This window comes from Eublepharis macularius, chromosome 14 (assembly GCF_028583425.1).
Source record: "Eublepharis macularius isolate TG4126 chromosome 14, MPM_Emac_v1.0, whole genome shotgun sequence".
Taxonomy (NCBI): Eukaryota; Metazoa; Chordata; class Lepidosauria; order Squamata; family Eublepharidae; genus Eublepharis; species Eublepharis macularius.
Genome location: NC_072803.1, coordinates 59,681,556 through 59,697,592, shown reverse-complemented (window position 1 = coordinate 59,697,592; position 16,037 = coordinate 59,681,556). Strand labels below are relative to the sequence as shown.

At 50.9% G+C, this 16,037-nt stretch overlaps 1 protein-coding gene across 3 annotated transcripts in view; it reads right to left on the bottom strand.

The window, feature by feature from the left end:
- Nucleotides 1-16,037, bottom strand: part of SH3GLB2 (SH3 domain containing GRB2 like, endophilin B2) — a 75,071-nt gene that overhangs the window by 6,649 nt on the left and 52,385 nt on the right. The window contains exons 6-9 of one of the 3 annotated variants that reach the window (XM_054997629.1): nt 10,497-10,559; nt 5,255-5,278; nt 3,721-3,810; nt 1,760-1,860 (exon numbers count right to left, since the gene is read on the bottom strand). In XM_054997629.1, the coding sequence (XP_054853604.1) occupies nt 1,760-1,860; nt 3,721-3,810; nt 5,255-5,278; nt 10,497-10,559 (278 nt within the window). The remainder of the gene's footprint in view (nt 1-1,759; nt 1,861-3,720; nt 3,811-5,254; nt 5,279-10,496; nt 10,560-16,037) is intronic. The other 2 variants (XM_054997630.1, XM_054997631.1) reach the window with 2 other exon arrangements.

The window sequence follows — 16,037 nt, the reverse complement described above, 5'->3', positions numbered from 1 at the left end:
TCTAAGAAGTATGCCTGCTTGTACTACAGCTAGATCTTTGTTAGGAGCAGGGCTTTTTTTCTGGGGAAAGAGGTGGTGGAACTCAGTGGGTTGCCAGCACAGGGGGCAACTCCTGGCGGGAGGTGGTGCCCCTGGTACCACATGCGCAAAGTGCGCGCATGTTCCCAGGACCGTGCAATGACATCACTTTGGGTCAGCTGGAAGAAGAGGGGAGTTTTTTAAAGTTTAAATTGCCCTTGGCGAAAATGGTCACATGGCCGGCCAGCGGTGCGGAGGGCAATCTCAACTCCCCTCTGTCTGGCAATCAGGGGGCGGGGCCACTAGCCATGTGACCATTTTCAAGAGGTGCCAGAACTCCATTCCACCACATTCCAGTTGAAAAAAAGCCCTGGTTAGAAGAAATAAGGGCAGCTCTGGGCACCAGCTGTATGATTGAGATGCGGCTGCATGAAACTGCAGTTTTAAGGGCAGCCTAAATACAAAGGGATATTTACTCACCCCTGGTCTCTAAATGCACTCTTGTGCACTTCTGCACGTTAGCAAACATTTCTATGAAGCTAGAGAACAGGGGCAGAACATCTGCTTTCCATGTGAGAGGTTCAATCCCTGGCTGCTCCAGTTAAAAGGGTCTCGGGTGATAAGGAAGCACTCCGTCTGCCCTGGAGACCACCTGCCAGCCAGCACAGACTGAGCTAGATGGAACAGTGGCTTAGTTCAGACTTGCTCATCTTCTCAACACACTGCAACCTTTGAAGAGCTCACTGAAGGTTCAGAACATCTTTAAGAAATTACAGGCTGTTTTAGAGAATTATAGCCAGCCAGACACATAGTAAAGATCTGCCTCCCTAACAGCCCCCCCCCCCCAATATAAAAAGGCCCAGGAAGGGGGCACTGATACTGCCAAAGTTTGCAGTTACTTAAAATACCCATTTGGCTCAAGCTTGGAATGCTCAGCTGTGCTACAAAAAAGCGTATTTTCTCACAGAAGATCTCTATCTTGGCTTGCATGGCTGGATCCTGAACATCGAGGGTCAAAATTCAGCCTGACCAGGTTACACAGGTAATGGTACGCTTAGTGGAGGGAGAACCTTTTCCTGTCAATCGCATGAAAAGAGGACCTTCTCCTCTACTTGTGGTCCAAGTCTTAGTTCTGGGAGGAAGGGGGTACTGATCGTATAGGAGGCCGATTACTTGGGGTTTATTCTTTACAAACAAATCCCACGGGGAATCCCACAGGCCTGTTCCGCTAGCAGAGGCATTTTCTTCACTTTGCATTAAGGCAGGGGTGGGCAATTGTTTTGGCTTGGGGGCCACTTTGTGGGAGCGGAGGTTAGCGGAGGACCGCACCTTTTAAAATGATTGCATTCATTAGTTAACTTTGAATTTCAGAAAAGGTATAAATTGTATCATAAAAATCAATAAATATAAATTAAATAAAATAGTGGTAGTTTTATTCAATTTATTTATTGTGCTAATTTCATATCATCTATAGCTGCAAGCACATTTAATTTTAGAATCAGTTTAATGAGACAAATGTACGCTATCACACTTTTCTACTGTCTTGGCGGGCCACAAAAAACTCTGTAGCGGGCCGCATGTGGCCCGCGGGCTGCAATTTGCCCACCCCTGCATTAAGGGAAGACCTTCTTCTGTTGAAGGAAAGCACCTCCACGAACAACAGATCGGAAAGAGCTCACCAGTGGGATAAGGAGTGGGGGCGAGGTCGCCATTAACAGATGAGCAGTAACCGTCCCTGTACCTGCCCAGCTGCTTCTGAAGATCCAACATGTACTGGTAGCACTGTGCATAGTACGTGGCCTGAGCTTCTGCAAACTCATGGAGACAGCGCAGGTGGTTGACCTGCAAAGAGAGAATAACCCAGAATAATCCATCAGGTAAGATCCCAACAGTGGCATCTCGTGGCAGTTACCGGAAACCAGGTGACTGGAGACCGTGCCTGGGGTTTGGCATCCAGAAGGGGATTCTTGGAAGCCTGTTATTCCTTCACCCAACCTAAGCCAGGATGCGAAGGACTGTGCAAACGGCAGCATGCACTCCAGGGGGCGTTGGCTCATTTCTCTCCTCAAGTGACAGCTAGTCCACCTGTGCCCCATGGCCGATACCCAGAAAGGCCTTCAGAGACGGTGTGTAATGTGGTGGTGGTGGGTCTCAGCTGCTTAAAAAGCCAAGTCAAAACTTGATGGAGCACACCTGGGCGCTTAAAGCACCTTTTAGGATCCTGGTCCTTCTGTGGAGAGCAGGGTTTGCATGTGTCTCCATGTGCAAAACCACAGAAAACCTTAAGACGCCACAGAGGTTTTGTGACATCTCATGAAAAGGACCAATACCTCAAAGCACTGCTACTGGTTTTCCAATAGCACTTGTTTACTATGACTTATTGGCAAGCAGTACTATGTTGATACTGTAGATCCAGGGATAACACATGAAGTTGGAAGGAGAGAGGAAGAACAAAAATCTAGAGAGACGACTCCATAGCAAAGGCTACCTTTGGAAGAATTTCCCCTTCTGACCACTGGGAGGAGAAGACTGCATCTCACCGCTCTGCTCAAAGACTCCTTGGCCCAGAGGAAGGCGTGACAGCTCGGATGAACCACCAAGCGAGCACCTTGGCCATGATAAGAGTCCTTTGGGATCTACTGCAGGCAGCCCACAAGAGCTTCGTTTGCGGACAGAGCCGTGCTGTTTGCCAGCTGGGCTTTTGCCTGTTCTTAGGATCTTCGAAAACGTGAGCTCTGCCATGTTGTGTCAGAGCACTGTTCACCATGTCCAGTCATACCCAGTCTCTCGGAGGCTCGCAAGCTAGTCACAAAAGTGGGGCCTCCCCACTCCAGGCCTGAGATAACAGCCTCCAACAGATCCCCATTCTCTGTTCATTTGAAGATTTTCAAAAAGACATCTAGATTATTGGCTGTCACTGTAATTTGCCATGGTAAGCATCAAACAAATGCTTCATTTTTGCCTCCCCTAAATTGCCTGCTGCTCTACTTTGGCAGGTAACTGCACCAGAGAAAGAGGAAAGGTTTCCTCAGACCGAGGTTTTCAAAAGACTCTCAAGACAACAACAACAGCCAATTTATTGTCGAAGGCTTTCACAGCCGGAGAACGATGGTTGTTATGGGTTTTCCGGGTTGTATTGCTGTGGTCTTGGCATTGTAGTTCCTGACGTTTCGCCAGCAGCTGTGGCTGGCATCTTCAGAGGTGTAGCACCAAAAGACAGAGGTCTCTCGGTGTCACAGTGTGGAGAAGATGTTGGCAGGTAATTTATATCTACTCAGGAGGGGTGGGGTTGAGCTGAGTCATCCTGTAAGAGTTTCCCAGGGTGTGGAATGCTAATGGCGGGAGGCTTCACTGTATCCTGAGGAGGTTCTTTTGCATATGGATTGGTGCTTGATGTGCTAATCTACATCTTTTCCACACTGTGACACTGAGAGATCTCTGTCTTTTGGTGCTACACCTCTGAAGATGCCAGCCACAGCTGCTGGCGAAACGTCAGGAACTACAATGCCAAGACCACGGCAATACAGCCCGGAAAACCCACAACAACCAACAGCCAATTTAGTCTGCTGGTCCCTGGCTCTAGTTTGGAAGCCCTGCATTTTAAACGAGGCACGAGCCAGCCACAGCACACAGTATCCATGCCTGAAGCAACGTCTCAGCCAACACAGAAAGCTGCTGCCCCGCTCTCTGCCCTCTCCTTACATGGGTGCTGCTGATCCCTTCCAGGAGGAGGCGGGTTACTTCGGCCTGCCTGTCAAACTCCGTCTGGGCCATCCGGAGCTCATGCTCTGCCTGCGAGACAGAAAAGGAAGGGCATGGAGGGATCTTGTAGGATTCAGGAAGGCTTCAAACATACAGGGCAAGCCACAAAGCCACCTAGCGAGCAGCCCCCCTTTAACTCTTCATCCCCCTCAAATGGCTACTGACTCTCAAGCGCCTTCATTCTGATGAGCAGAGCCCCAGTGGGGCCAGAGTGCAGAAGCCAAGGACAGCGGAGCACCAACCAGCTCTGTCTGAAATGAAAAGACGTGCACTCGGCGCTTGGGGCGGGGGACCAACGGGCGGACAGTCCATCAGAATGAAAAGGGCCCCTTAAAAACAAAATTCAGCAGCCGCTGATGATTCCTTGGGCCCTAAAGCCGTCTGCATCGCTCCTGTGAGCTTCTCCAACCAATGCATACCCCACACACTGTGGACTCGCTCGTCCCAAAATGTTACCATGAATCAATGGCAAACGTGTGGTTGCGCTGTCATCTAAACACACCACGGCCCTCAAGATCTTATGCTGCAAGCTGAGGGCCTCAAGGAATCGTCAGTGGGAAGAGGAGAGAGAAGAAAAAGGACCTGGAAACCAATCTGACCGCCACCCCCAGCCCCCGTCCAAGCTGTTTAAAAATAAAAGAGAGGCCAAATAGCCTCCTCCTAAGAGGGGGAGGAGGGGCTCTCTCTTCCTCAAGCTTTCCCATGTCAGAACAGCATAGGAATCCCCCTTTTTTACTGCTCCGCGTGCACAAAATACTCCACATGCTGCAGAAAAAACATGGGGGAAAAACCTCCCTCCTGTTCTAATATGGCTTGAGGGGGAGGCAGGAGCCCCCCCTCCCCCTGCAGAGGCATTCTGAGGCCTTTTGGGCTCACCTTTATTTTTTAACAGCCATTTCCCCAAAGCTGCCGTGTAGCTGCGGGAAACTCGAACCCAACTCTTTAAAACCCTGCATGTCTAGCTTGACCCTCAGATGTTATTTGCTCCACTGGAGAAACACATAGGCAGACTAAGAGAGGCAAATAGTGGCCGAGAGGGCGTGGTTAAGGTAAGGAAAAGGATATTAGGGGAATTACCACCGCCCCCATTTAGTGACTGTAAAAGATGTCCTGGAGACTGCATTGTCTACTTTGACCTAGAGACCACCATACCCCAAACACTCTTTCAGTTACACAGTGCAGAAGCATGTTGACATTCGTGGGTAAAATGTCTTTTAAAGAACTTAAAACCAACGTATCAGACCCTAACTGCTAGCCAGTGCCGTTCACCCAACTGGACACAACAGCAGGCCACGTTATTCAGTGTCACCCCAAAAGCCTTTACAGGAAAAAACACAGACACAAACCAGGCTTGCAACATGTGCCCAAAAGGAGTGCAAGAAGCAGCTATCTTCAGCTCACTCATCCCACCCATCACCCACCCCCAATCTCTTCTCTTTCTAGCAAAGGAACTAGAGAGGGTCGGAATACTTACTTTTTCCACTTCATCGCTCCACAGCTGTGTGGGCCACAGAGCAAGGAGGAGGAGATCAGCGTTGGAAGACATGGAAGAAGAGCATTCCGTAACAAAACAGCCAGTGGTTGGGGGCGGGGGGGACACACATCACAGACAAAGTCAGGCTCACTCCAGGAACAAGCTGGCCCCGTCACCCCCAGACGGCAGCAGAGGGGGTTGCTTTCCCCAGACATCAGACCCTGTCTGTGCTGGATCTCATCCTCCCCGGCCCCAAAGCCAGCAAACCCTACTGAAGGTTTTTAAGCAACATGCTACAGTATTTGCCAAAGTTGGTGGTTGGTTAAGTTCCACCGTGTGACTAGTTGCTCTTATTTCCCATTTTAAAGGCTTTTCAGTGCGTGTTCATGTTAGATTTATAGTTTTGATTGGTCTTGTAAGTTTAAATCCAAACTGTGGAAGTAATAAATAAATAGGATACCCTCATGCTACAAATGGAGTTGCCAAGGCTCAGAGATTGTCGCCAAGTATTTAGCTTGTAGCTGAGTTGGAACCCGGGCCTCGCTGGCTCACAGTTCGCAGATTTAACCACTAACTTCATCCGCTGTCATCTGTGTGCATTTGCATCCCCTCTCAGCTCCGTTCCCTTCATACCATTCTACTAGCCCAAAAGAAAGAAGATCTCTCCCATCTTGGAAAGAGCTGGGCTATCTCACTCTCATCAGCTAACTCGGCACTCCGTCTGGGGCACCGCTAGGCCGTCTGCTGCCATCTCCTGGGGCTCACGTCAGAGGCATGGCATAGAAACACACAAAACGCAACAGGGGACAAACAGCGCAACCAATAGGGTGGGGAGAAAAACCAGCATCCAAGTTTCCCAGAGGAGCCGTTGACATTTCTTTCCCCGGTAGACCGTCCAACACAGGGATAATGCGGATAATAGATACAGATCTTACAAGTCAGGCTTCCAACAGCCCAGAATTGTGCAGAGAGCGGGAGGAGAATTGCAGTGGCTGGGGGGCAGGGGGGGGAGGAATCTGAACAGCAGCCACCTGAGCCTACCGCTCAGCCTTCCCGCCGCACAAGATGCCCGTTACTAAATGGATGGTGTTTGTGCCCCGCTTTGGAGGATTGTGGAGATGGATTATTTTCCTGTCTCTAGGATACATCCAGGCCTCATTGAGGAAGTCGTCCTCAGTAAGAACCGGTACTGGGCTGTACCAATTGTAGGGGGAAGGATCTTCCATCCACAGAGAAAGCTTTCATGCCTGGGAGAAGAAATACAGCCTTCTCACCAACGCGCTAGTTCTCTACACACAGAGCCTTTTTGAGGAGTATTCAAACAAGCTTCCGCCTGAATCCCAAAGTGAGAATGTCTAGAGAGTGGTCCTGAGGAACTGGGGGAGGAATAAATCATAGTACCTCTGATTTTAGAGGCTTGAGTGTTTTGGAACACCTGCAAGCCAGATTTCAGAGTATGTGGAACCACATTAGTATTCCTGCACCTGGAGGGGGCGGGGGGCTGGACATCCTGCCAACACGTGCCCCAAAGACGCCGCCTAAGTCTAACCTTGTGAGGCCCCAGCAAAATCTTGCAATGAGCTCCTCTTCCACCGAAGTAGCTCAGTGGAATCCTGCAATCTCGTGGCTTTGATCAAGGTGTGTTTGAGGAGGAAAAAATGTCTGAAAGCGCCTGTGACAGGAGGACTCAACGCTGAGTCACAGCCGAAGCAGACAGCAGCGAGGGTGGCGGGGAGGTTGCATGAAGGACTCCAAGCTAAAATACAGAAGGGGAGGGAAATGACTGGGTAGCCCTCCAGGTGAGGCATAAAAATCTGGCACCCCAAACGAACAGAAAGGGGGACTGGCAGTTGATTTCTGCCTGTTTTAATCTTCCGGACGGGCACACTGCTACAAGGAGGGGCTGTATTAAAGCAGCTTTTTATTATGGGGGTGCAGCTGAAGAGGACTCGAGACGTCTTCTCTTTTCTGCCTGCAAAGAACGCTCCCAAACTAGGGCACGTGCCACTGTTTCTAGCATCGGGAGACAGGCTCACTACGAGTCAGTTTCACTCAAGCATCTCATAGCCAAGGCAGAGAGCAGGGAAAAGAAAGCCAGACGAGCAACAACAACAGCAGCTCTGGAAAAAGAGCGCCGCACAGGGGGCAGAGCCGGGAAGTAGCCAAGCAACAGCACACACCCACCCACCCCTTTTCTTTCCTGGGATGCAGCCAGACTCTTCTGAGCAGGTGCTGGGGCCGTTAGGAAGAGGCCATTAGACTGCTTGGGATTCATTCATTCATTGGGGCGTGCAATTTGGTGGACTAAAGCCCACTGGCAGGCAAAGCTAGAAGGGACCCAACGGACAACGACCCCCTGGAGGGACACGGTGGGGTGCCGCTTGCTCTGTATTTGCCAGGAAAGCCTACCCCATGCCTTTGCACAAAGGCAAGAGCACCCCAGAGTCCAGACAACACAAACAAAGATATCTGTGCTGGCCAGCCAGAGGCAGAGAGAGAGAGAATGATGCCTATATATCCCACTTTTCTCCCTGATCAAAAGCAGCTTTTTACATTGTTCCCCCTCCACCTAATCCCTACAACCGCCACCTTATGAGGGTAGGTTAGGCTGAGAGACGGCGACGGGCCCAAGGTCACTTGGCAGGCTTCCATGGCTGAACGAGGCCCTCGAACCCCGCCGTCCCTGTCCTGCTCCAACACTCCCAACCGCTGTGCCACGCCAGCCCCCAGACTGAAGCGAGGAGCAAGCATGAAGTGGCACAAGCACTGCTCCTGGGAGAATGCAAAATGCCAGGCAAACACTTGGGTGAGATGTGCGGCCTGGCCAAATTCTGGGCCTCTGCCTAAATATGGGCAATGCCACACAGATCCTACCCTTACAGGACAATCGGGCAGCCTCCTAGAGTGTGTGCGCTCATGTGCTGACCCAATGGGCACCCTGTGCTCAGAAGCAAGCACGGAATTCTGACGCTTCTCGCACGGCTGGCTTTTAACCTAAGCCGAGATGCCAACCTAGAACAATGGCATGCAAGGTTCTGGGATATACTAACTGTGCGGGAAGCCTTCGCTTCTAGGGCAGCACCCCCCCCCCCAAAAAAACCCATCTAGCTGGCCCATCTCAGACAACTCCCATGTTTCCAAGAGTCTTGCCCAGAAGGCCCCGTCCCAACGCAGCTCGAACTGTCATTCTGGTTTGTGACTGCATTTGGCGTTATGGGCGGTGACCCATGCCAGCCAGTAAAATACGGTCTCCTCTGTCTCTATGGGGCAAACTATTGTCATCAGGGCTCTGCCACTGAAGTGGCGATTTTCAAATGGGAACAGGACAAGGAGGCTGTATTTTACTGTCCTCTTCCCCCTTCTTCTCCCCAATCTCTGCCTCTTACAGCTGCACAAGATAGCCACTGTATTCTCTGGGGAAAGCTGTGGCTACTGGCAAACAGAGAACGTTACAGCCCGTGGCGCAAAGGAGCGCATGGAAATCCAGACAATCTTTTCCTTGCTTGGACTGGAAGGGTTACTTCCTTGGTGTCAGAAAGAAGGAGCTCTCCCTTTGGAGATGTGCTAAGGAGGAGCAGTTAGGCACCCTCCTCGATGACCAATCTTGTTTCCACTCTCTACTATAGGAGGGAAAGTGGTGGAAGTGCCTCTCTGGGGGGAAAAATGCAGAGCCAGGAATGGCTTCTCTGCCTTATGGGACTGTTTTAGAAGCAGACGCAGCTCCCTGTGCAATACCAGCATTGCTATTCAAAAGAGTCTGAATGCGCTCCCTGTGAAGTCGACACTGATGCCGTCTTCCTCCCACCCACGCTCAGTTTATCAGCCAGATCTCTCCACACCCCCTCCCTGTCCTCCAGCTGGCATTGTGCATGCCGTCTACAGAAAAAGACCCTCGCCCAGGAAGGCATCAATGTCGTCCCACCAGCAATCCAGTAAGCGAGGCAAACGAGTTTTCAACATTTTAACGAGAGATGGGGCATGCCGTGCAATCCGGGAGGCACAAGCACAGCTGGGTGGGGCAGTTCAGACACACTCAAGGCAACACGAGAAGATGCAAAAGGGGGGGGGCATGAGTTGGTCCAAGGGGTCTGGTCTCCCCAAGGAAGGTGCATCCCATGCCTCGCCTGGGTGACTGTTCACCGGCCCCAAGCCATGCCCCTGCAACGGTTTTGCTGGCCTGGGCCCAAAGCTGTGGCGCATCAAAGCCCTCCTCGCTGTGCCACCCCAAGCAGTGGGTCAGGTGACATGGCTGGAGAACTGCCCAAGGCGAGCATCTGTCTCCGGCTCTCTCCCACCCAATACACATCTCTGCCCTTTGAAAAAAGCCTTTCTTGGGAGGAGGAAGAGCCAAAGAGAGGCAAACTGAGCTACTGCTGTCTCTCCCCTTAAGGGAAAGGCTAGCCACCTCGGTGACGTGGTGGCAATTTTGGAGAGGCGCAGCGGATTCTGCTGGGACAACACCCCCTCTGCTTGCCCAAGCAAGCCAGGAAAGGGCCCGTTCTGGCCATCACTTTTTGACACTTCAAACTAAGGGAAGGAGATTTGACAAAGGCAGGCTCAAACGCCATCCTCCCTTTCTTGAGTTCAGCTAAATGGCACTCTGCCATCAGCCACATTTACCCAGGGATGGCATCGGTCGGTAGCTAGCAGAGCACTGGGACGGTCCCCATCGGTGCGTTGCCAGGACAAGGGACCCTCTAACCAATGCAGGGGGGGGAGTAGCTGGAATGCCTGTTCAACCGTTCCCCCTCAGAGTCGGAAAGGAAGCCAGGATCACTCCAGCCAGCCCTGCAAATGCTTGAAAAACTCCAGGGCGAGATAGCAGAGAACTGCTCTGCTCTTCTATTGCGAGCCCTGTTGGTACTGAGGGGTAAGACAGCACGCCGTATCATGCAGGCTTGGGGTCAGGCCTGCAGGGGGGCATTTGAGTCAGGACAAGCATAAAAGGGAAGCCGAGAACATCACGGCACCTCCTTCGCTGCCACCGGTTTCCCAGTAAAGCTTCCCTAACCTACAGCCTAGGACAACCCCACCACTACACAGACCCACACGCAGGCTCCTTCCTGGGAGGTCTGCATACAACCCAGTAGCAATTTGGCTCGAAACAGCAGACTTTCCACGTTAAAATGTTGAAAACAGCATTAATGCTTGACCCAGGGTGATGGAAAAAAAAGTGTTAAAAAAGGAACGAGAGAGAGAGAGGGGAGAAAGCATCTAAGGGACGAGGGAGATTCCATCTTACCGCTGATGCGCTGGCGGAGAGAATGTAATTACGTGGTCTAGTCTCGTTAAAGTCAGGCACAGCCTATGGAGGGGGAATAGAGTTTACGAAAAGATCACGCAGAGGGATGAGCGGGGGATTGGGGCCTGGCAAGGATGGAGGACTGCTAACGAATACTCTGTGGCCTGTGTCGGGAGGGAGGCATCCAGGGGCCAGGATCCAAGACAGCAGCCATCTCGCTATGAGCCAGACTAACAGACTAAGCTTGGCACCACCATCTCTGGACTGGTAGCTTCTTGAGAGGTGTCAGAGGTGGAATCAACGTTGACAGCGGATATCAGTGGACTAGGACGGGGTCTAAATCCCCGTTGCACATGGGGGTGGCCCCTTGGGTTGGACACACAGCGTAACCTTCCAGAGACCTGGTAACAAAACTGGAGGTGGATGATTTAGAATATACCACCCTAAGCTCCTTGGAGGAGGCACAGGGTAAAATGGAAGGTTTTGGTCTGGGAACTTACTTCCAAGTATTCATGGGACTGGGCTGCACGTGAATGGGGTGAAACAAAGGACATGGTGGACAGACACGGAAACAAGAACACGTCCCTCCTAGATGTCCTAGCACTGCAGCGTTTTTGCAAAAAAAACAACAAACACCAAATCCTGCATCTGATGACACAGCAACTATACACGGAGGGCCCCGTTCAAAGACACAGCCCTCAGAGACCAATGCCCGTTTTCGCACTGCTTTTTCAAGCTTCATCATGACGGCATCATCAAGGACAAGATCCTCTTGACAGGCAAAGGTGTTCATTCAAAGGTTAATTTCCCAATGTTAGGACTGTGTCTTTGAACGGGGTCCTCCGTGTATATTTGCTGTGTTAGAGGCCTCTTTCCTCGTGTTGTTTGATATCTGATTACACAGCGCCAGGGCTGCAGAGACAAAGCAGCCCACCACCCACACACCTGTTCCATCGTACAGGCTCAATTTAGGCCCACCCCAGACCCAAGCTCAGGCCTGTTTAAGCCACATGGTTGGATCTGCCAAACGAAGGAAACAGATCAATGGGGGCAAGATAGTAAGCGCAGTCTCCATTTTAAAAACGTCTGAACTCATGCAACCCGCATTCCGTGTCGAGAGTAGCTGCAGGGAAAAAACTCAGTCCGGCAAATATTTCACTCTTAAAATCGGGACACGGGGAACTGAAGCCTCATCTACAAAAAATCCTACCGCTTGCTATTTATCCTCAGGAAGGAACCTGGCTTTTTATAAGAAAATTAAAAGCCAAGATTTGGGATCCGCACTCAAAGCTTCAGGCTTTGCACAGAACACCTACACAATGCCGTCTGTTCGATATAAAACGGCTGAAAAGAAACAAACACATCAGATAGCTTAATGGGAGACGGGCTTATTCGCTTCAGGGAACAAGTTCAAACAGCCAAGAGGCGGCTAGGAACGTTTTTTTTTTCCAGCAAGAGGCTCTTGACAACCTCAGTGACATTTAAGACTCCTCCGCAGCAGGAATCCTAAAGTCCCACCTATGCCTCGACTTTGCACACCAAACAGCGTCTCCATCTTCCAGGACTCGGATTTCTTTTTCAGGTTGAGAACCCACTCTGCTGCTCACAAATTGTCCACACACATCAGTAAAACTGAAGAGGCAGGAGAACAGCTTGCCTCTTCTGCAGAAAAGACCAGACACTCTCATGCTGGTAGCTGCAAGCAGTGTTCAAAGCACAGGTAGAGAAGGATGTTCCACTTAATGCTGCAATGCAAGGGCCAGGAAAAAAGAAAGGCAGAGGCTTAAGTGCAAGCACTTACGTCCCCAGCCTTCGAGACCTCTCTTCAGTAAAGGACTGGCTCTTGGTCCCCAAATCCATCCTTCTGCATTGAAGCGGAAGATCCACCGTCTCCGTCTTGGAAGACACACTTCCTTTGCTACCAGGGCTGTGCGTACACCTCCAAGCACCTGGTTGCAGGTGTGTAAAATGTGCATGCTGCTCCTTAATTTGCACTGCTTCTATAGGTAGTGAAGAGGGCCAAGGAACTATCCCCAAGTCCAAGGTTTTGACTGCTAGAAAAGTGACCCACTGGTTCTTCTGAGATTCCACCCCACGCATTTTTGTCAAGAGCATTCACTTCGCAATTTCAAAAATCAAGCTGTGATTTAGGAATTCTGTAGGTTTTCCTGCACCGCCATATACACAGCGCTGCTGGCTAACCTGCTCACCCAAACACTGCCTCTGAAGCTCCCCTTGCAAGAGGCTTTCAAGGAATGGAAACAGCGGCACACGCCCAAGGTGTGCAGCCAGCCGGCTGTTTCCATTGATGAAGATGATCCCACAAGCCCCCCCCACTCCGCCCTCCTCCCCCACTGGTATTCAAGCACACGCTCCTGGGAAAGGTCCCGGCAGGGCAAATTAGATTTTTTTTAAAAAAAAATTATGAATGGAAGAAGCACAATGAGAAGCATTTCAAATTTTTAAAAAAATCACAGCACTAAGAACACGGGTAATACTCACTTCTCCCTCACACTGAGCAAAACAAACAAAAAGACAGAACAAAACCAAGGTTAGTGGTCAAAACGGCAGCACCATGAAGGATCAAAAGAGGACGCCAAGGTTAGACGAGGGGAGAGGAGAAAAACACACGGAATGAATCCAGGAGAGAGCAAAGACACACAGTCAGCTGCGCAGCCGTCGTCCACCCGGGTCGATGGTCAAAGCTAGAAATAAGGTTGCAGTTCTGGAATCGGAAGGAAGGAGAATGGAGATGGAAGAGCTGAAGGGCAGGGCTGGGTTGGAGCATATGGTCACCCCAAGCAAGACACAGCCAGCCCCCTGGATGTGTGCTGGTCTGAGCCGAGCCCCTGCGGCAACACTTGCGCCTGGCTTGTGATGGCATAGGTTCGGGAAGGGATGCCAGTCTTGGGCCCCTGATGGCCAGCAGCCAGCTGCTTCCCTGAAGGGCATCAGCCCCCTCCTCGGTGCACCACCCCAGTCAGTTGCTTGAAATGAGAACAGGCCCTGGATGGGATGCAAAGGGGGGGAGGTAGCAAAGGGATCCTGGTGGTTGGAATAGAAGTATCAGCCTGTGCCTGTGCATGAGGAAGGCTTCACGAGCTGCTGGGCCAGCAACGGAGGGCCTGCAACTCCAGCAGAAGCAAAAGGAAAGGTGTCATGTTCACAGAGTCCTTTTCAAGAAATCATGTCTTTGGGCTTCTTCATACATTTACAAAGATCACACAGGGCAACTGGAATGCTGAGTATCTGTAATCCCCACCCCCCCACCCCAATCTATAATTTAGGCAACAAAGAATAGCTGGGGGAGAGCTCTAGATATGGATCCAACCTGTGGAAGGTGGTGTGTGCATTTGAATTCCCACTCCCCAGTGTGCTGGATCGAAACTTTCCTTTCAGAGCTGCTCTTAGCTCTGGTAGGTTTGTGCTAGTTTTTCCTCTCCTACCTGGGTCAAACATAGGCCTGGGATGGGGAAAAGAGAATTCCGCACAGTGCCATGGACAGGTCCGTCTGCATGCCAGGGTGTCTAAGGGCCAAGCTACAAGTGACGCCTGACACAGGTTGGACCCTTGTCAGCTTCCCTCGTTTTGATGGGAAATGTAGGCGTCCTGGTCTTGCAGCTTGGCTCTCCGACTGCTGTCCAATGGACTTTTCAACTGTCACTTGTCCAACATTCCGCCAAGCTGCCTACATTTCCCGCCAAAACTTGAGGGAAGCTGACAAGTCTCCAACCTGTGTCATCCGCCACTTGTAGTTTGGCCCTAAGATCCCCCAGCATGGTGCGGAGTTTGGTCCCCTGACAAATATTTAGCATACAAGATACATTCCTCAGACAAGCTGAGGCTTGGAGGCTTGCAGAAGTAATCCCACAAAGGGATCGAACTCTTATGCTCCAAGTAACACAATGCATGAGCAGTCTGCATGGCAAGAGACTTGCTGAGGGCCGAAGTGCTTGAAGCAGACGAAAGTGAGACGCAGAGGAGACCCCCCATTTCTGATGGGAGAAAGGCCTGAGGCTGGTACTGAAAGAAGCAGGCGGGGGTGGGGGGGTGGGGGGAGAGTGAAGTATGCTCAGTCCTTCCCTTCCAGGGACTCTTCCTGCCTGGAAATGGGAGATGGCTCAGTGGCTTCCGAGACACACAAGTCAGTGGGAGCCAAGCAGAACTCCCTTTAACAGGGATAACAGCAACATGAGCCCCCCTGGGCTACAATGGGTATTCCAAATGGACTGGGCTGTGCTTACGACAAGCACAAACCTGCTCATGCGCTCCCTCAGCTGCTCTGGGCGCAAATTTCCTGCTTCACTCTAATTCCAACTTGTTGCAACACCCAAATGCGGGCAACTTCCACATGGGCATTTAGAATGCCTTCAAGAGCAGTGCAGGAGACCAGACAACAAGAGCCGCAAAATAAACCAGGTTCGTGCTCAGTGAACTTCAATGATCGGAAAGGCAGGCCGTTAAAGGCATCCTGCGCCGAGCTGGGGGCGGGATGACGAAGAGGAGGAAGTTTAAAGAAGGTAACTTACATACAAGGTCACTGGACAGGCTTTTAACACAGAGCTTTTTCCCCCGAGGTCAATAGCTGATGAAAAAGAGCAGGCAACACCCCTCGCCCCATGGATGCTGTTATCTACACGAGAGCACTGAATCTTTAAGTAGCTCAGCTGGCATTCGTTTCTAGCAGAACCTGGTCACTTGGGTGGAAACCAACGGCAAGCAAATACAGCTGACCCTGTGGTTATACGGACACCACCTTTCCTTGGCTGCATCAAGCCTTGCCCGCCCAAGAGACAGCCGTTTTGGGGAACTGAAGCAACAGCTGTTCAGCCCTCTAACTATCCTGTCTCCATCTCTGCTACGCGGATCCTGGAACTGTTATGGGATGCGCCTTTTCCATGCTGCAGCGTACACAGAAGGGGAGAGGCTTGGATACAGTATTTACTCAAACGCAAGACTAGGATGTTTTGTTCATTGTGTACGCCATCCAAAAAAATGAGATAGTCTTTAGTTCACATGCAAATTAAAGTTACATCCAATAATAATAATAATCACAATAAAAAACCTTTGTGCATAACATGTTTAGGGGTCATCTTCCTTTTGAGTAAATGCGGTACTTTGGTCTTGGGTTTGAGAACAAAAAGCCTATCCCGTCTATTGCTGAGCAGGCGGTATCTGAATTATGCCCAACCGAGCTGAGGGAGATCTGGACTGGGTCATCCCCTGCTGTTGGAAAGGGGCATGAAATCCTCGGTGGAGGCAGCTCCAACTAAGAAACAAGGGAGAGAAATTCCAAGTCCCCCTTCTGCCATCAAATTCCCTGCGTGACATTGGACCAGTCGCGTTCTCCAATCTACCTCACAGAGGGGTGGGGTTGGCTGGGCGAGGGGCAGTAAGAGAAGGGCTCTTTAGAGGGAAAAGGATAATCCCACTCCACACAGTAACCCTCATGGGAGTAAAAATATGATGGAAGTATTTGCTGTCCTTAAAGACTTCCCAGAAAACGTCCTGCTTCAACCCGTCTAACAAGGCAAGCTGTTT